Source organism: Chlorocebus sabaeus, chromosome 25 (genome assembly GCF_047675955.1).
Source record: "Chlorocebus sabaeus isolate Y175 chromosome 25, mChlSab1.0.hap1, whole genome shotgun sequence".
Classification (NCBI taxonomy): domain Eukaryota; kingdom Metazoa; phylum Chordata; class Mammalia; order Primates; family Cercopithecidae; genus Chlorocebus; species Chlorocebus sabaeus.
This window is the reverse complement of record NC_132928.1, coordinates 36637257-36658396: the sequence shown is the minus strand read 5'-3', so window position 1 is coordinate 36658396 and position 21140 is coordinate 36637257. Positions and strand designations below refer to the sequence as shown.

Genomic DNA, 21140 nt, shown 5'->3' with positions numbered 1-21140 from the left:
GAAAACCAAATACCGCATGTTCTCACTCATAGGTGGGAACTGAACAATGAGATTGCTTGGACACAGGAAGGGGAACATCACACACCAGGGCCTATTGTGGGGATGGGGTAGGGAGTAGGGATAGCATTAGGAGATATACCTAATGTAAATGACGAATTAATGGGTGCAGCACACCAACATGGAACATGTATACATATCTAACAAACCTGCATGTTGTGCATATGTACCCTAGAACTTAAAGTATGAAAAAAAAACAAAAGATCCAAAGTCTTACTTTTATAGATATAGAGATTATAATAAAATTTATATGGGAAGGCAGAGGATCTATAATAGTTAAAACAATTTTGTAAACAAGAAAACAATGAAAGGCATCCATCTACCTAATTTCAAGACTTACAGTTACAGTAATCTACACAGTGTAGTACCGGCAGAGGAACAGATAAATGGAACAATGGATAGAACAGTGAGCCCAGAAATAGACCCACACAAATATGCTCCATTTTTGCAAAGGTGCAGGAGGAATTCAGTGGAGGAAGGATAGCCTTTTCAACCACTGGTGCCTGAGTAATTGAATATGTATAGGCAAAAAAAAAAAAAAAAAAAAAAATGACCCTTGACCTAAATGTCATACCATATACAAAAATTAACTCAAAATACATCATACACTTACATGTAAAACATTAAACTATAAACTTTTAAGAAAATAACACAGGAAAAAAATATATGGTCTCTACATCGAGACAAAGAATTCTTAGACCTGACAACAAAAACACAATTCATTGTGTGAAATATTGATAAACTGTACTTCATCATGATTAAGACCTTTTGCTCTGTGAAAGACCATTTTGGGAGTACGAGGGGATGGGCTACAGACTGGGAAAGAATATTTGCAGGCAATGTGTTTGATGAAGGATTAGTATCTAAATTACGTAAAGAACTTCAGGCTCAAGAGTCAAAAAAACAATCCAATCAGAAAATGAGCTAAAGGCACAAAAAGATTTTCAACGTCATTAGTCATTGGGGAAATGCAGATTAAAACCACAATGAAGTATCACTATACATCTGTCAGAATGGTTAAAATAAAAATGGTGATAACACCAAATCCTAAAAAGGATGCAGAGGAACTAGACCATTAATATATTGCTGGTAAAATATAAAATGATACAGTCACTCTGGAAAAGAGTTTGGTAGTTGCTTAAAAAAATAAATACCCATTTACCATGCAACCCAGCAATGACACTCATAGGCATTTATCCCAGAGAAATGAAAACCTGTAGTCACAAAAAATCTGTACAAAAACATTTATTGTAGTTTTATTCGCAGTAGCCAAAAAATAGAAAACAATCCAGACGTCCTTCAATGGATGAACAGGCAAAAAAAATGGTATATCCATATCACAGAATACCATTTACGAATAAAAAATGAACTACTGATACACTTAATAACTTGGATGAATCTCCAGAATTAAACCGAGTGAAAAAGCTAAGGCAAAAAGGTTACATATTGTAAAATTCATATATAGCTTTCTTTAAATCACAAAAATTATAGAATTAGGGATTAAGGAGTGAAGGAAAGGGAAAGGCAGTAGGGGAGACAAGTGTTTGTGCCTAAAAAGAACAACATAAGGGATCTTTGTGGAGAGCAAATTTTGCTGTATCTTGACTACATCAATGCCAGTATCTTGGCTGTGATATTACACTATAGTTTTGCAAGATGTTGCCATTGAAAGATAAAAAATACACATGATGTCTCTGTATTATTTCTTACAACTGAATGTATATAATTATCTGAAATTGAATATATAATTACCCAAAAATAAAGAGCTTAATATTAAAAATAAACCCTCAAAAACAAAACTCTACAAAATAGCTGTACAATTATCCAACAGTACAAAATATCTAGCCAGGCACAGTGGCTCATGCCTGTAATCCCAGCACTTTGGGAGGCCAAGGCTGGCAGATCACTTGAGGTCAGGAGTTTGAGACAAGCCTGGACAACATGGTGAAACCCCATCTCTACTGAAAATACAAAAATTAGCTGGGTGTGGTGGCATGTGCCCATAATCCCAGCTACTCGGGATGCTGAGACACGAGAATCGCTTGAACCCGGGAGGCAGAGGTTGCAGTAAGCCGAGATTGCACCACTGCCCTCCAGCCTGGGCAACCGAGTGAGATACTGTCTCAAAAAATAAAAAAAATAAATAAATAATTATTTAACTTAATGGAAATCTGCATGTTTAACTTCTCTAAAGACAAGATGACATACTACTACATGAAATTTAGAGATTTTCTGAAATAGACTTCTTAAACGTATTAACCCAATCAAAAGTAGATGTTTGGCTGGGCACAGTGGCTCACGCCTGTAATCCTACCACTTTGGGAGGTCGAGGCATGCGGATGGCTTGAGCTCAGGAGTCTGAGACCAGCCTGGGCAACATGGTGAAAACCCGTCTCTACAAAAAATTAAAAAAAAAAAAAAAAAAGTAGATGTTCAATGCACACTGCTAAAATAACAATAAAATACAAGTTTAAAAAATACTTAAAAAACAGAATATTATGCCAATAAGATTAGCTGAGCATTTACTTTTGTATCCTTTTTTCTATGACAGGCCTTACTGCACTGATCCAATCATCTTGATTGCATGCACCTAGAAAGAAATTTTAAAACAGTTAACACAAATAAAAATAAGAACAATCAACTTTAACATGCAAAAGTTTGGCCCCAAATATTTTTCTACAAATATTTTAACAAATTTAGAGCAGTAAAACTCTTCTTAGTATAATTATGTTGTTTCAATTCCATAAATAAATTTTTATAACAGACATAGGAAAGTAAGCATTTTTAAATATAGAGGCAGCATGTAAATCTGCATTAGATAAACTATTAACTGGTTCCATGCATGTGGAATGGCAAAAAGTACAAAAAAAATGAACCCATGTTAATTTTTTTAAAATCTAAAACAGTTTTAAAATCGAACAGTTTTATGAATAGCCTGTAACATTAGATTCAACTAAAACAAGTTGTATTGGACTTCAAATCTAATATTAAAAAAGAAAAACAAAATTTAATGAAGTCAAAATAAGGAGTTAAAATTATTTTGTGAACCTATTATTTCAGTAATCTTTCAGAGCCACAGATTGTACCCTCAACCTTGATAAGTGTTTATCATTTTTTGCTCAGCATTAGAGATGGGGTGGGATCAGAACAAATCTATGCTTTGGCACAAAGGATAACACATTCATGCACTATTTAAATAGAGAACTTTTAAGAAAAATATTTTCTTGATTGCAAAACAATAAATTATACACTTCCAAATGAAAATACTTCAATATAGATGACAAGAAATGTTTGCTATCCTTTATGAATGGGTTAAAAATGACAAGAATAACTATTTAAGTTCACTAAGGGTAGTTTTTAAATGCTAAATGGAAAATAAAATATAAATTATGTAACCTATAGGTTAAAAACTAATTTTACTTGGGAAAAACTCAAAGGCCTCAACTGAACTATGGTAGTCAGCATGTCCTTCCTGTATATTAATACAACATACTGAAGAGCTTAAGGCCTTCATTATTTTATGTTGTCTCATAGTCACTTTTACCTTGAAAATTTAAGCAGCACTGTGACTAAAATGAGGGTGAATACCCAACAGATTTTCCTCTGTCAAAAGTGAAACATCAGGGACAGGAACTGCATTACCTAAATCAATCGGTCCTTCTCTTAATCCATCTAATTCATACAGTCTTCCATTAACAGGAACATAACTGACAAAATGAAAAGCATCTTCTTCTTTTGCTGATGTCTTCGTATCAAATTCAAACATTTGCTGTCTATAGTAAATAAAAAAATAGTGAGACTCAAAGAAGCAAAGAAAGAAACAGTATTTATTTAACATAAAGTCTCTTTACCTGGCGAAACTGTTGTGTACTTGTCGAATCACATCTGAATTGCTCAGTGCCAAGCCTTTCATCTAAAATAATTTTTTAAAGTAGCCTATTAATACACAAACTTTCACAAATATGACATTTTAGGAATAAGAAGGTTGTACTCACAGCTGCATCAAAACTTTGTGAAAATTCTTTAAACTCTGATAATGTCTCGCCTAAATGGACATCCTGGTGGGTACAGTTCAGTAACACACTCACTATGGCTTGAGTAGCACAAGCATTATTAATTACCTAGAAAATATAAAAGTGAAGATATCAATGTGTTTAAAAAAAATAAAAAATGGTTTTTAACCGGTGACAATGATCCCAAAACATGAACAGTTTTCAAATTATATTTTATAAAGTCTCAGCATAAACAGAATAAATATGTTTAATGTCTATCTTAATCTATTTTCAGAAATTTGCTGCAATTCTGGAGTTGAAGATTCTAGGAAACCAAATGAACTCAATGAACTCATTACCAAAAACAATCCCGTTAGGGTAACAAAATCAATCATCCTGATAGAAAACATAGCTGATTAAGCCAACAGAGCTTGTCCTCCTCTTGTATTCATTTCCTCCTAGACTCATTTCTACCTATTCAAATTCAATTCGTATTTTACTACTGAGCATAAGCTTCAAGTCACCTATGTGATTTTAGAGAAATTCTGAAACAACTCACATTAGTTTCTACCCTCATTTGAATTCCCAAACAGGGTATATAATGTCCACATATTTTTTTCACTCAATCATGTACAGTCTTTACATTGCTATCATCTAGCTGTTAATTGTTCATTTAACAAATTATCTGGACCTTACATTCTAGCCAAAGGAAAAAACATTTAGATAGCATTTACTATGTGCCAGTTACTTTTCTAGGCACTTCACATGTATTATTTCTTTTAATCCTCTCAATGACTTATGAAGAAGGAGTAATATTATCATCTTCATTTTAAATTTGTAGAAGCTGAGGCAAAGAAGTTAAGTGCCCAGGGGCACACAGCCAATCTGGTTCTAGAATTTGTGTACGTAGCCATCATGCTAGGCTGTCTCTGCACATACATGTGGTCTCTCCAACAAGATTATAAACCACTTTATGAACAGCAGTTTCTTCCACACTGCCTAAGCACCTACAGTACTGATCATGAAGCTGGAAAGAACCTCAGATGATCAGTGTGAACACCAGCAAGGTTAATCATAGAGCTGAATAATTTTTTAAATTACAGCTTAGTCCTACTACAGTATTATGCTACTATATTGTAATTAATCTTTCCAATAATGCTAATTAGCTTATGATTTTACATTTTAGTAAATTATCTATTTTTATCCTGCCTGATTTCAGAAGAAAAAAATTCAGTTATTTTCCTTCTTTAATTCTCATAGTTCTCTATTTCTCATGTTGGTAGAGATTTTTAAGGTCTTATGACTATCTACCAGTTCCTGAACTGCTGACTAAAGTATATTTGAGAAATTCCTTGATAAGACTGTACTCTCCATTACAGAACAGTCTCGTACTCCTACTTCTCAATAACTATAATAACATCACCATGCTTCTATAATTCTTCTCTTTAAGCATTTTGTATTCAAAACTGTCTTAAAATTGATAAATTAGGAAAAAGTAGTAATAGATCCAGAATCCAATTAACATTGCTGCTGACTTATACGAGTAAATATTTTGACCTGAATCACAGTTTTTTAGTAAATTTGGATGAAAACTTTAATGATGAAAGAGGACTTCATAAATGTGGTTAACTAAAACACTGTAACACTTAGTACTCCCTTATCTTAGGTCAAAATTATCTAAGGTGAAATTATCTGAGGATAGCAGAGTGGGAGGAGAAAAGTTAGAAGTTACAATTTATACTTGTTAACACATTCTTTCAAAATCGAGGCACCTTAAAGATATAATATATGCCCAATGCTAAACTAGGCAGTCAGGCTACAGCAAAAAATATTATCAAACATTTCTATAATCTAAGGGCTTCGAATCTGTAATCCATTATTTTAGGATTTTAAGAAGTAGAAAAAATTCTTGTGGTTACTAGGTTTTTTGATGTCAATAATAATTTACACTGTCCATGATATATTAAAGCTCATTTTGTATGTGTGTGTGAGAAGAAAAGTTACAATGTACAAGGGTATGAGAATATTGTCTTCAAGTTTTAAAATGAGTTTAGTGCCATCAAGTGGTTATGCTATACATAGTACAAAATTAATAAAAAACAGAAAAAAAAATTTTAAAGTGCATAGCCATTCATTCATTCGTTCAAATAATACTTACTGAGCAACTACTATGTGCCAGACATTGTAATAAATACTGAATAGTGAATAAGAAAGATGTGGTCCTTGTCCTCATAAATCTCACATAAAAATAATCATATATAGTCAAATAAAGTTCTATTTGAAAGAACTTTAACTCATGTCACAAAAAATCTATTGCAGTATGAACTATTTAGGTAGTTCTCAACTTTAAAAATCTTTAGCTTATCCTAAGTGTCCTACTTTAACTCTCGCTTTTAAGATATTTTAAAATAAAGCAGTAGAGTTCAATAGAAATGAGGCTAGAGCACAGGGTCTCAAGGAGGACTGACCCAGAACCTTAAGAGTTTGGTTTGAATTCCTTTGCCAGGATATATAGTCTTTAGTTAATCAGGACACTTCTACTCCCTATTTCTTACACACAATCCAATTCACACATTCATGATGACAACCTGATATTGAAGGCATTTGATTTTGTAATCCCCAGACTAGAGAATAATTTCTTTTCAAAGCTTATACAAAAGAAGAGTAGATGTCTGGAGGGATAATACAAAAATAGCCTAAAGTACTGCCTATATAGATTATAGTCAATCAAAAAACAAGCAAGGGGAAAGGATTCCCTATTTAATAAATTATGTTGGGAAAGCTGGCTAGCCATATGCAGAAAACTGAAACTGGACCCCTTCCTTACACCACATACAAAAATTAACTCAAGACGGATTAAAATTTTAAGAGCAAGACCTAAAACCATAAAAACCCTAGAAGAAAACCTAGGCAATACCATTCAGGACATAGGCATGGGCAGACTTCACGACTAAAACACCAAAAGCAATTGCAGCAAAAAACAAAATTGACAAATGGGGATCCAATTAAACTGAAGAGCTTCTGCACAGCAAAAGAAACTATCATTGGAGTGAATGGGCAACCTACAGAATGGAAGAAAATTTTTGCAATCTATCCATCTGAAAAAGGGCTAATATCCAGAATATACAAGGAACTTAAAAACAAATGTAGAAGAAAAAAACAACCCCATCAGAAAGTGGACGAAGTATATGAACAGACACTTTTCAAAAGAAGACATTTATGTGGCCAACAAACATATGAAAGAAAGCTCATCATCACTGGTCATTAGAGACATGCAAATCAAAACCACAATGAGATACCATCTCACGCCAGTTAGAATGGTGATCATTTAAAAAGTCAGGAAACAACAGATACTGTAGAGGATGTGGAGAAATAGGAAAGCTTTTACATTGTTGGTGGGAGTGTAAATTACTTCAACCATTGTGGAAGACAGTGTGGCAATTCCTCAAGGATCTGGAACTAGAAATACCATTTGACTCACCAATCCCATTACTGAGTATATACCCAAAGCATTACAAATCATTACTATAAAGACACATGCACACATATGTTTATTGCAGCACTATTCACAATAGCAAAGACTTGGAACCAACCCAAATGTCCATCAATGTTAGACCACTTACATACCATGGACTACTATGCAGCCATAAAAAAGGATGAGTTCATGTCCTTTGTGCGGACATGGAGGAAGCTGGAAACCATCATTCTCAGTAAACTAACACAGGAATTCTCACTAAACTAACACAGGAATAGAAAACCAAACACTGCATGTTCTCACTCGTAAGTGGGAGTTGAACACTGAGGACCACTGAGTGCGAACCACTCAGTGAGAACACTGAGGAATAGAAAACCAAACACCGCATGTTCTCACTCGTAAGTGGGAGTTGAACAATGAGAACATATGGGCACAGGGAGGCAGGTGGGGGGCTAGGGGAGGGATAGCATTAGGAGAAATACCTAATGTAGATGATGGGTTGATGAGTGCAGTAAACCACCATGGCACATGTATACCTGTGTAACAAACCTGCACATTCTGCACATGTATCCCAGAACTTAAAGTATACAAAATATATATATATTTTAAGTTAAACACAAAAAAAATATTGTCAATCTTCATTGAGTCATAGCTACTGCAATACAAATTCATAAATTTTTAATTTTTTTAATAGTCAAGGAAAAAGTTTGAGATTGTAACAGTAGCTTTCCCACAAGAAAGTGATACTGAAAAAAAATATAAATGTTTTGCTCATGAAGACTCTATAAAGAAAGATACACAGAAAAAAGGGATGAACACCAGAAAAATAAAATAGTAAAGGAAAAAAATCATTTTATACTGGAGTATCAGAGAACTTTTTTTACGAATGTGAAATTTTAATAGGGGTTTGAAAGCTTGGTAGGAGCTAGAGAATAGAGAAGTAAATTCATTTTAAAAAGTGAGAACAGTTTGAACAAAAGAACAAATTAAGATGTTTGATGTGCTTGTTCAAGAGACAATGAGCACATTGGTCATTTGTACTAGTGTGGTTATAGTCACAGTGGGGGTTATTCTTTACCTTGTTAAGTCACTGGCCTTGAGGAATTAGGAGTTTACCCAAAGAGTAAGACATTTTGAATACAGAAATAAAATAATCAAAACAGTGGTTCAGAAAGATTCAGTTTAAGTCAATTTACAGGAAGGACTGAAGGTGGCAAAAAGGAGAAACAAGATCAGCCAGGTTCCTACCCTAATAAAAGTATGAAATAATAAAGAGTGGTAGGCTAATATAATACATAAAACCACACACAAACATGCAAGTGAGAAATCTAGGAATCAGAAATATAACTGAAAATAAAATAAGATTAAAAACAAAAGACTATTAATAACCACTATATGAAATGATTTTGAAAATTTAAGCTGAAATGAAGAAATCTTTTTAAAAAATACATCTTACCAGAACAAACTCAAGAAAAAATAAAGAACCACAATAGTCCCTTAACTATTGAACTGAAGCACTATTTTAAAACATTCTCACAAAGAAAATACCAGGCCTACATGGATATACAGGTCAATTCTACAAAAATTTTGAAGAAATATATCACCTTAATTTTATACGAATTCTTCAAGGCAATAAATATAAGAGAAAATTCCAACTCATTTCATGAAGCCAGGATAACCTTAATACTAAAACGACTCAAAGCCATTACTCAAGAGGAAAAATTAAGATACATTTCATTCAAAAATTTAAATGCAAAAACTAAACAAAATACTACTATATTTAACCCAACAGTACATAAAAAGAGAATACACCCTGACCAACTGGGCTTATCCCAGGTTTGGAAGAATAATTTAATATTAGAAAAATCCAAACATAATTAAATGCATTAACCTATAACAGGAAGAAAATACAGAAGATCATCTCAATAGAGGCAGAAAAAGGAATTGAAAACATTTAATATACTTTCATAATAAACACACTAATTAATAACAGAACATTAAAAATAAAAAAGCTGGAGTAAACATCATCCTAAATGGAGAAATGGTAAAAGGCATTCCCTTTTAAGTTGCAAATGGTTTTACTGGAGGGTCTTAGCCAGGAACTAAGACAAGAAAAATAAATTAGAGTCAAAAGGATTATAAAGGAGGAAATAAAACTATCATTATTTATACCTCATATGGTCATTTTGATAAAAACACACCCACTCAAGAAAAAAAAAAAAATTATTAGTGATAATAGAAAAGTTTAGTAGGATGGCTAAATATAATATTAATAGATGAAAGTGAATTGCCTGTCTTTATGCCAAAGGCAACAACCTAAAAAAATAAAACTACCCAAAGAAAACTACTCCAAGTCATATAATAATCAAACTCTCAAAAGTTAAAGACAAAGAGAGGATCCTAAAGGCAGTAAGGTAAAACAAGCAAACAAAATATAAAGGTGCTTCAATTCATCTAGCAACGGGGTTCTCAACAGAAACTATATAGGCCAAGAGGGAGTGGGATAAAATTTTCAAATTCTAAAAGAAAAAAAAAGGCCACTCAAGAATACTCTCTCCAGCAAAGCTATCCTTCAAATATGAAGGAGAAGTAAAGTCTTTCCCATACAAAAGCTGAGAGAAGTGGACACCACGAGACCTGTCTTACAAGAAATGCTAAGGGCAGCTCTTCAATCTGAACAGAAAAAAACACTAATGTGCAAAACCAAAACATTTTAAGGTCTAAAATCCACTGGTAAAAGTAAATATACAAACAAACTCAGAATAATATGTCACTGTGGTATGCAGTCTGCTCATAACTCTGGCATAAAGCCCAAAAGACAAATAATAATACCAGTATTATTTGTATATTGCTGAAACAGACAATATAAGAAATATGCATATTGACAAAACAGAAAGTCAAAATATAGGGGGTAAAAAGTTAAAGCATAGAGTTTTTTACTTTGCTTCTATTCTTCTCTTTATAATCTAAGTTGTTATCTCTTTATAATAACATGTTATATGTATATATTTTGTAAGCTTCATGGTAAGTGCAATGCAAAAACCTGTAATAGATTCACTAAAAATAAAAAATAACAAATTAAAACATACTACCTGAGAAAATCTCTTAACAACAAAGGAAGACTGTAAGAAAGGAAGAGACCAATTACAAAACAACCAGAAAACAAGCAACAAAATGGCAGTAATAAGTCCTCACTTATCAATAATAACACTGAATGTAAACGGGCTCAATTCTTCAATTAAAAAGCATAGAGTCTCTCAGTTCATAAGGATATAAAACCCCACAATATGGTGCCTACAAATAGTCCACTTCACCTATAAAGATATATAGACCAAAAGGGAAAGGGTGGAAGAAGATATTCTGTGCAACTGGAAACCAAAAAAAAAAAAACAAAAACAAAAAAACAAAAAAAAACAGGAGTACCTATCCTTGTATCAGATAAAACAGACTACAAATCAAAGACTATAAAAACAAACAGAGAAGGTCACTACATAATAATAAAGGGGTCAATCTAGCAAGAGAATATAACTATTATAAATACGTATACATGTAACATCTGAGTTCCCAAGTGTATAAAGCAAGCGTTTATAGATCTAAAGCAAATACTATCTACTCTGACAGATCATGCAGACAGAAAACCAAAAAATAAACAACAGAATTTAACTACAAACTAAACCAAATAAACCTAACTGACATTTACAGAACGTTTCACCCAGCTGCTGCAAAATACACATTATTTTCATTATTTTCATCAGCATATGGATATCCAGCATATATCCAGGATAGACCATGTTAGTCCACAAAACAAGTCTCAATAAATCACTGAATGGTATGATTTATAGTAAAAAAAAAAAAAAAATACCAAGTTTCTTTTCAGACCACGATGGAATAAAACTAGGAATCAACACAAGAAACCTTGGAAAATACACAAACACATAGAGATTAAACAACATGCTACTGAATAATGAATAGGCCAACAAAGAAAATAAGAAAAAATTTTAAAAATGCATTGAAACAAATAAAAATGGAAATACAGCATACCAAAATCTGTGAGACACGGCAAAAGCATACTAAGAGGGAAATTCATAGCGAAAATATCAAAAAAGTAGAAAGACTCCAAATAAACCAATTAATTATATACCCCAAGGAACTAGAAAAGCAGGAACAAACCAAACCCAAAATTATTAGAAGGAAAGAAATAATAAAGATCAGAGCAGAAATCAATGAAACTGAGACTTAAAAAAACAATATTAAGATCAAGGAAATGGAAAATTTTCAGGAAAGGTAAACAAAATTGACACACCTTTACCCAGGCTAAGAAAAAAGAAAGATGATCCAAATACATAAAATCAGAAACAGAACAGGACACATAACATCTGAGACCACAGAAATACAAAGAAGAATTAGAAACTATTATGAACAGCTATATACAAAAAAATTTGGAAAACCTACAAATGGATAAATTCCTAGACACACACAACCTACCAAGACTGAACCAGGAAGGGATAAAAAATCTCAACAAACTAGTAAGTAATGAGATCAGAGTCATAATTAAAAGTAAAGCAAAGCCCAGGACTTGACAACTTCATTACTAAATTCTACCCAACATTTAAGGAATGAATGCTAATTTTACTCAAACTCTTCAAAAAAATTGAAGAAGAAGGAACGCTTTCAAACCCATTCTACAAAACCAGCATTATTCTGATACCAAAACGAGGCGGCCGGGCGCGGTGGCTCACGCCTGTAATCCCAGCACTTTGGGAGGCCGAGGCGGGCGGATCACAAGGTCAGGAGATCGAGACCATGGTGAAACTCCGTCTCTACAAAAAATAGAAAAAATTAGCCGGGTGCGGTGGCGGGCGCCTGTAGTCCCAGCTACTCAGGAGGCTGAGGCAGGAGAATGGCGTGAACCCGGGAGGCGGAGCTTGCAGTGAGCCGAGATTGCGCCACTGCACTCCAGCCTGGGCGACAGAAAAAAAAAAAAAAAAAAAAAAAAAAAACCAGGCAAGGCCACAACAAAAAAACTACAGACCAATATCACTGATGATAACAGATGCAAAAATCTTCAACTAAATAGTAACAAACCAAATTAAATAGTAACAAACCAAATTCGATAGTACCACATTAAAAAGATCATTTACCATGATTAAGTAAGAGTCATCCAGGGATGCAAGATGCTTCAGTATATGCTAATCAAGAAATGTGATACCAAGAAAAAAAACTACCCAATTATTTCAACAGTTGCTGAAAAAGCATTTGATAAAATTTAACATCCCTTTATGACAAAAACCCTCAATACACTGGATATGGAAGGTACACACCTCAATACAATAAAAGCCATATAAAACAGATTCACAGCTAATACCATACCAAAAAAAAAAAAAAATGAAAGTCTTAGGCCAGGTGTGGTGGCTCACGCCTGTAATCCTAACACTTTGGAAGGCGGTGGCAGGTGGATCACGAGGTCAGGAGATCGAGACCATCCTGGCTAACATGGTGAAACCCTGTCTCCACTCAAAATACAAAAAATTAGCTGGGTGTAGTGGCGGACACCTATAGTTCCAGCTACTCAGGAGGCTAAGGCAGGAGAATGGCACGAACCAGCAAGGCAGAGCTTGCAGTGAGCTGAGATCGTGCCACTGCAGTCCAGCCTGGGTGACAGAGCAAGACTCCGTCTCAAAAAAAAAAAAAAAAAAGGAAGTCTTTTCTTTAAGATCAGGAACAAGACAAGGATGATCATTTTTACCATTTTATTCAACATACTACTGCAAGTTCTGCCTAGAGCAACCAGGCAAGAGAAGGAAATAAAGGGCATCCAAACTGGAAAGGAAGAAGTCAAATTAGCACTATTGATAGCTGACATAATCTTAGAAAAATCTAAAGACCACCAAAAAACTCTTGGAACTGATAAAAAAGTTCAGTAAAGTTGCAGGATATAACCAAGCACAGTAGCTCACACCTGTAATCTCAGCACTTTGGGAGGCTGAGGCAGGAGGAATGTTTGAGCCCAGGAGTTTAAGACCAGCTGGGCAACATAACGAGACCCTGTCTCTACAGAAAATTCTAAAAATTAGCCACGTGTGCTAGTGAACACTTGTAGTCCTAGCTACTCAGGAGGCTGAGGCAGGAGGATTGCTTGAGCCCAAGAGCACGTGGTTATAGTGAGCTATGACTGTGCTACTTTACTCCAGCCTGAATGACAGAGCAAGACCCTGTCTCAAAAACAAAAATGTTGCAGGACATAAAGTCAGCATACAAAAATCAGCTGCTATCATATATACCAACAGTGAATCTAAAAAAGAAATTAAGAATAAAAATCCTATTTAAAAGACCTACAAAGAATATAAAATAGGCCAGGTGCAGTGGCTCAAGCCTATAATCCCAGTACTTTGGGAGCCCAAGGCAGGCAGATCACTTGAGGCCAGGAGTTTGAGATCAACCTGGCCAATATGGCAACATCCTGTCTCTACTAAAAATACAAAAATTAGCCTGGCATGTGGCACATGCCTGTAATCCCAGCTACTCAGGAGGCTGAGGCACGAGAATAGCTTGAACTTGGGAGGTGAGGCGGAGATGAGCCAAGATTGTGTCACTACACTCCAGCGTGGGTGATTGAGTGAGACTATGTCTCAAAAAAAAAGAATAATATAAAATACCTAGGAATCAATTTAACCTAAGAAGTACAAGATCTACACAAGGACAAGTATAAAGTACTAATGAAGAGTTTACCAAAAACTGGATATTCCATGCCCATGAACTGGAAGAATTAATATTGTTAAAATGACAATTCTACTGAAAGCAATGGACAGATTCAATGCACTCCCTATCAAAATACCAATGGCATTCTTCACAGAAACAGAAAAAGCAATTCCAAAATTTATACGGAACACAAAAGACCCAGGATGGCCAAAGCAATCCTGAGCAAAAAGAACAAAATTGGAAGAATGACATTATCTGACTTCAAAATAGACTACAAAGCTGTAATAACCAAATCAACAGGAGTGCAGCATAAATAGACACATAGACCAATGGAACAGAATAGAGAATCCAGATATAAATCCATGCATTTACAGACAAATCATTTTCAACAAAGATGCCAAGAATATACAATAGAGAAAGGGTAGCCTCTCCAATAAATGGTTCTGGGAAAACTGGATAACCATTGCAGAAAAAACAAACTAGATCCCACTACCCCACCATACACAAAAATCAAATCAAAGTGGATTAAAGACTTAAATATAAGACTTGAAACTATGAAACTACTACAAGAAAGCACTGGGGAAAATTTCCAGGACATTGGTTGGGGCAAAAAATTTTTAGTAAGACCTCAAAAAAACACAAACAACAAAATCAAAAATAAATGAACAGGATTATATCAAACTAAGAAGCTTCTGCATAACAAAGGAACCAATCAACAAAGTAAAGAGACAACCCACAGAACAGGAGAAAATATTTGCAAACTACCCATTTTACAAGGGATTAACAACCAGGATATATAAGAAGCTCAAGCAACTCAATAGGAAAATATTAAAAAATCAGATTTAAAAATGGGCAGAAAATCTGAATAGACATTTCCCAAAAGACATACAAATGGCCAGCAGGTATATAAAAAAATGCTCAACAGCATTAATCATCAGAGCAATGTAAATCAAAACCACAACGTTATCATCTCACCCAAGTTAAAATGGCTTTTAACAAAAAGGGAATGACAGGTAAGTGGTGAGGATGTGGAGAAAGGGGAACCCTCATAAACACTACTGGTAGAAATGTAAATTAGTACAGCTACCATGGAAAACTGTCTGGAGGTTATTAAAAACTAAAAAGAGAACTACTGTATAATCCAGCAATCCACTACTGGGTATACAGATCCAAAAGAAGGGAAATAAATATATCAAAGAGATATCTGCACTCCTATGTTTTTATTATGGCACTATTAGTAATAGCCAAAATATATAATCAACTTAAGTGTCCATCAATGGATGAAGAAAATGTAGTGTATATATACACACACACACATATATATATATACACACACACACAATGTGAGATTATTCAGCCATAAAAAAGAATGAAATCCTGTTATTTGGAGCAATATGGAAATGGAGGTCATTACGTTAAATGAAATAAGCCAAGCACAGAAAGACAAATATCTCATGTTCTCACTCACATGTGAAAACTAAAACAGCGAATCTTCAGGATAGAAAGTAGACTGATGGTTGCCAGAGGCTGGGAAGGGTGGGGTGGTGAAGGGGATGAAGGGAGTTTGATTAATGGGTACAAATATACAGTTTGATAGAAGAAAGAAGACCTAGTGTTTGACAAATCAGTAGGGTGCCTATTGTTTACAATAATCTATCATATATTTCAAAATAGCTATAAGAGGATAATTTGAATGTTTCTAGCATAAAGACAAATATTTAAGGGATTGATATCCCAATTACACTAATTTGATCTTTATAAATTATATGAATGTATTAAATTATCACATGTATCCCCAAAATATGTACATCTACCATGTATCAACAAAATTTTTTTTTTTAAAAAAAGCACAATTAACCCCACTGAAAAATAACATAAACAAGAATTTCACAGAGGAAATACATATTGGCCGCTAAGCATATGAAGAGCATTTCAACATGATTAGTGATCAGGGAGACATAAGCCAAGAAAAAAATGAAGTAGCATTTTGGAACCAATTAGCTGACAAAAATTTAAAAGCCTAGCAATGCCACGTGTTGTAATATGTGGCTTTGTAACAACTCTTACATATTGCTAGTGGAAGTGCAAATTTGAACAGCTACTTCAGAAAACATTTGGATATTTCCTCCAAAAGTTGCACATTTACATATTAGATGAAATAGTCATTCTACTTCTAGGTATATACCAGGAGAAACTTGCACATGTACAAAAAATGTTTACAGCAACACAATTCACAGTAACTCAAATTGAAAACCCAAAGAACAAACTACAGAAGAGTAAGTAAACTGTAGCATGTTAGTGCAGTTGGTATCATACAGCATGCAAAATAAATTAACTATCATAATAAACTTACAGATGAATCTTAACAATATAATATTAAGTGAAAAAAGTAGGCTAGGCATAATGGTTCACATCTGTAATCCCAGCATTCTGTGAGGGCAAAGGTGAGAGAATCATTTGATTCTAGAAGTTAGAGACCAGCCTGGGTAACAAAATGAGATTCTGTCTCTACAAAAAATATAAAAAATTAGCAAGGCATGTTGGTGTGCATCCGTAGTACCAGCTACTCAGAAGGCTAAAGCAGGAGGTTGAGGCTACAATGAGCTGTGATCACACCATTGCACTCCAGCCTGGGTGACAGAGCGAGATCCTGTCTCCAAAAACAAACAAACAAACAAAAAACACTCCCAAAATTTATATAGAGCACGATACTTTTATCAAGTTAAAATTTTATTTACAAACACCTTTTTCAGGATTACAAAAAATATACATAAAAAGGAGATGGTAAACAGAATTCAACATAAGGGTTACTTACACTGGATGGAGAGAGGGAAGATGAGAAGTACATTGAATGATGGGTGGGACAGAAGGAAATCACATAGATAAAGTTTATTTTTGTGATAGGTTCTTAGGTACTTACTTTGTTCCTTAAAATAATCAATAAATAAAAGGAGACCGTGAGTAAACCAATCATATATATGTGTTATTAACCAAGGATTCTTATAATCCCATTCTGGGTACCTTAAGAGTAACTTTTTAGGAAAAAAGAAAAACAGCCATCATCATGTCTTCCTCCTCCGTCCTTACATCCAATCTATTACACATTAAAGGTGCTAATACTTGATCTCTAAATATTATCCAAATCTATTCACATCTCTCTTTACTTCCAGTTTTTTGTTTACTATCACATGGACTTCTGCAAAAGCCTCCTAACTTACATCTACTCATGTCCTACACTACTTCTCAAATGCAATCCCAACACTGGAGCCAAAATGGCCTCTTCTAAATGAAAATCTGTTCATGACACTCACTTCAGTAACTTTCTATTACTCTAAAGATACAAACAAAAGTCTCAATCACAGCCTAAAATGCCCTGTAAAATCTGACCTCTGTCTGCATCTGTAGGCTAGAGTATACAAATTTTATCTAGGCTCATGACCACCTGGAATGAAGACAACTTTCTTAGTGTCTTCTATTGCTAACTCAAATGACTGAGTTTTGGCCAGAGACAAGTAAGCATGTGACATGGGCAAATTCTATAAAAGGGAAGGGAGTGTGCTTTCCCCTTCCTCCTGTCTGAATACAGAATTGAGAAAGAATGGCTGAAGCTCCAGAGATCATCTTGGACCATGAGATAACCTTTGGAACAGAAAACATACACAAAGGAGCAAAATAAAAGTGCCTGGTGCCTTGACAGCTCTTAAATATTACTTAACAAAAACAAAACAAAACTATTTCTTATATTGTTTCTTTATGCCTATGCCTAACTGTACCTAATCCTGGCTAACATATTTCCTGTTCTGCTTCATATCTCATGACATCTCCCCTTTGCTGTGCACAGGTCAGCTACATTGGTCTTCTTCCAGTACCTTTTACTAGTCTTATTCACTTTTGCTATAAAGCTGTAATTAATCTGGAATGATCCTGAACCTCTCTCCCCTAGTTAATACCTACTTAACCTTTAGATTTCAGCTGAACTGTCACTTACTCAGAGAGGCCTTCTCTCTGACAAGGTGAAGTCCCACTTTTATGAATATAGTAAAGAAATTAACCTTGCCCAAAGAGAGGTCAGGGCTTTGCCCTTGGTTTCTGGGAGATGAGCTCTAGGTCCTTGAAAAGTCATGCCTAAGAGTGTCTTTGTTTACCTGGGAGCTTTGGGCCACAATGATAGTCCAACAATGTGACTTGGGTGTGGGGGCCGTACTGGGTCAAGATTATCAGCTCAACCTCCTGTGGGGCTGGAGACTAAGGTCAGCCACATGGGTGGCCAACCAGGTCTATGTGACCAAGGCCCAATAAAAACTTTGGACACCAAAAATCGGATGAGGTTCCCTGGATGGCAATACTCTGCATATTGTCATACGGCATTGCCAGAATAGTGAGCACTGTCTGTGACACTACTGGGAGAAGACAACTGGAAGCTCTGCACATGGAACTTTCCTGAACTCTGCCCCACGTGGCTCTTCACTTGGCTAATTTTAATCTACATTCTTTTGTTGTAGTAAGCCATAATCACGAGTATAGCAGCTTTCAGTGACATCTGTGAGTCTTCTAACCAATTATAGAACCTGAGGATGATCTGGGGACCCCACCATCACAAGGCTGCAATGCTGTCAGAAGTGAAGGTGGTCCTGAGGATCCTGAACTCTACAGTTGGTGTTCAAAGTGAGGGTAGTTTCGTGGACAGTTCCTAAACTTCGTAATATAGTTCTCATTTCACTTCATTCAGCACTTATCATCATTGTAATTTTATATTTAATTGATTAATATCAGTTGCTTCCACTAAACTTTAAGCATATTTGAGGGCAGGAATCATGGCACTTTTTCATTCTCGAAGCACCACAGTATCTGGCACATTGTAGGTATTCAATCATTCTTTTCTGAAAGACTGAACAGATGGAGTCACACAAATTCAGTACCACTGCAGCATGATTTTAAGCAAGTAAATCACACCTCAGCTCTCTCTTCAGTGAAATAACAAGACTACAATATTTTGTGGAGGGAGAACAGTTATCAAAATTTCATTTCTGGATCCTTATATACAAATTGCGATTACTAGGATATATTTCTTTCCTCAATATTTTATTAACCAATGATACACAGACACACAGACACACAACCCCCTTGAATTAGAGTATATGATCAGTACAAAATACCTCTCCATATTGAGGTAATCCCATTATAAATGCCATTTAGTTAATCTGTATAACCTTATCAAATAAATATGATTTCACTAAATTTTTTCAAATTTCTGAAAATACTCCAGACATCCTGGATTGGAAATTATTACTGTAAGTCCTTAAAATCTAAAATCAACTATTACATATTGATGTAATATATATTATAACTCTCTTAGCACAGGCTTATAGGAGGCATATACTAAAAAGACTGACAGATATTAATAGGGAATTACTGACCTGTCAATTTAATAAGAACTGTTAGCAAAATAAGGTACCAACAATTATATAGGGAATCACTAATCTGACACTTTCATAAACACAACTGGAATAATACAAATAAAACACTGTAAGAGAAAAATGTAACACACAACTAAAAAATATCAAGGGACTCCAGAAATTATAAAGTCATACTCTACTATCATTTTTTTCTTTGTGTCTAGAGTACTTTCTTATACCTTAAAAATAGCCAGGTCTCCATAAATCAGACATCATTAGTATCCCAGTGTTAGTAAATTCTAGCACTCTTTAACAATAATATTCTTAGAGATGAACAGTTCAGTCTGCATTTATTGGATACCTATCATGTACCAAGGACTGAATACAAAAACAAAATCCCCCAGGTTTACAGTTTAGTGTGGAAGAAACACAATTAATTAATTTACTGATACAGTTCGTAAATCTGTCCCTGCCCAAACCTCAAGTTGAAATGTAATCCCCAATGCTGAAGGTGGGGCCTGGTGGGAGGTGTTTGGATCAAGGGGGTAGACACCTTATGAATGGCTTAGGCCATCCCCTTGGTGTTAAGTGAGCTCTTGCTCAAAATCTGATCATTTAAAAATGTGTCCCCCATTCTCTCTTTCCCTCTCACTCCAGCTCAGCCATGTGAGATGTCTGTTCCTGCTTTGCCTACCACCATGAGTAAAAGCTTCCTGAGGCCTCCCAAGAAGCCAACCAGATGTCACCACCAGGCTTCCTATAAAGCCTGGAGAACTCTAGGTCAATTAAACCTTTTCTTTATAAATTACCCAGTCTCTGGTATTTCTTTATAGCAATATAAGAATAACCTAACACAAATATACACAAACATACATGGGAAAAAATTCTGTAAAAATATAAATTGTTTTCAGTGGTTATGTCTAAAGCAGAGATTACAAAACACTTTTATTTTCTACAGCATCCATTTTATAATGTTTGCCATTTTTATAATGACATATATACTTATATACATTGAAAAACTAACATTTTTAAAAAGGAGAAAAATCACCTGACAGACTTTTAAACGCATCTGTCCCCTAGCTTTTCTCTACTACCTAGATCTTAAAATTCACAAACAACTGTGGATTTAAAATTATAGTTACTATATATATAATGATACATAAGTACAAAAATATTATATAAATGGACTATTTGGACTTTTTGTTTTGTTTTTGAGACAGGTCTTGCTCTGCTCTCCAGGGTGGCGTGCAGTGGCATGACCATAGCTTACTGCAGCCTCAACCTCCTGGGCTCAAGCTAGTCTGGACAGTCTCCAGACTAGCTGAGACTTGGTAGGCATGTGCTACCAAGTCTGGCTAACTTTTTACTTTTTTTAGAGACAGGGTTGCCTATATTGCCCAGGCTGGTCTCAAACTCCTGGACTCAAGTGATCCTCCCACCTCAGCATTCCAAAATGATAGGATTACAAACATGAGCCACCATGCCCGACCAGATTATTTAGATTAGGGAAATAATTAGAAA

The 21140-nt window shown here is 34.8% G+C and overlaps 1 protein-coding gene across 27 annotated transcripts in view; it reads right to left on the bottom strand.

Annotated features, from left to right (window-relative positions):
• The window catches only part of UCHL5 (ubiquitin C-terminal hydrolase L5), a 55081-nt gene that overhangs the window by 19873 nt on the left and 14068 nt on the right, over window positions 1–21140 (bottom strand). For 14 of the 27 annotated variants that reach the window (XR_012091224.1, XR_012091226.1, XM_037985788.2 and 11 more), the window contains exons 4-8: window positions 4053–4178; window positions 3909–3970; window positions 3700–3830; window positions 2584–2647; window positions 2372–2452 (exon numbers count right to left, since the gene is read on the bottom strand). Coding sequence is in view for 25 of the 27 variants with exons in the window: in XM_037985788.2 (XP_037841716.1) it covers window positions 2372–2452; window positions 2584–2647; window positions 3700–3830; window positions 3909–3970; window positions 4053–4178 (464 nt within the window). In the remaining 2 variants the exon portion in view is untranslated. The remainder of the gene's footprint in view (window positions 1–2371; window positions 2453–2583; window positions 2648–3699; window positions 3831–3908; window positions 3971–4052; window positions 4179–21140) is intronic. The other 13 variants (XM_073011658.1, XM_007989105.3, XM_007989106.3 and 10 more) reach the window with 1 other exon arrangement.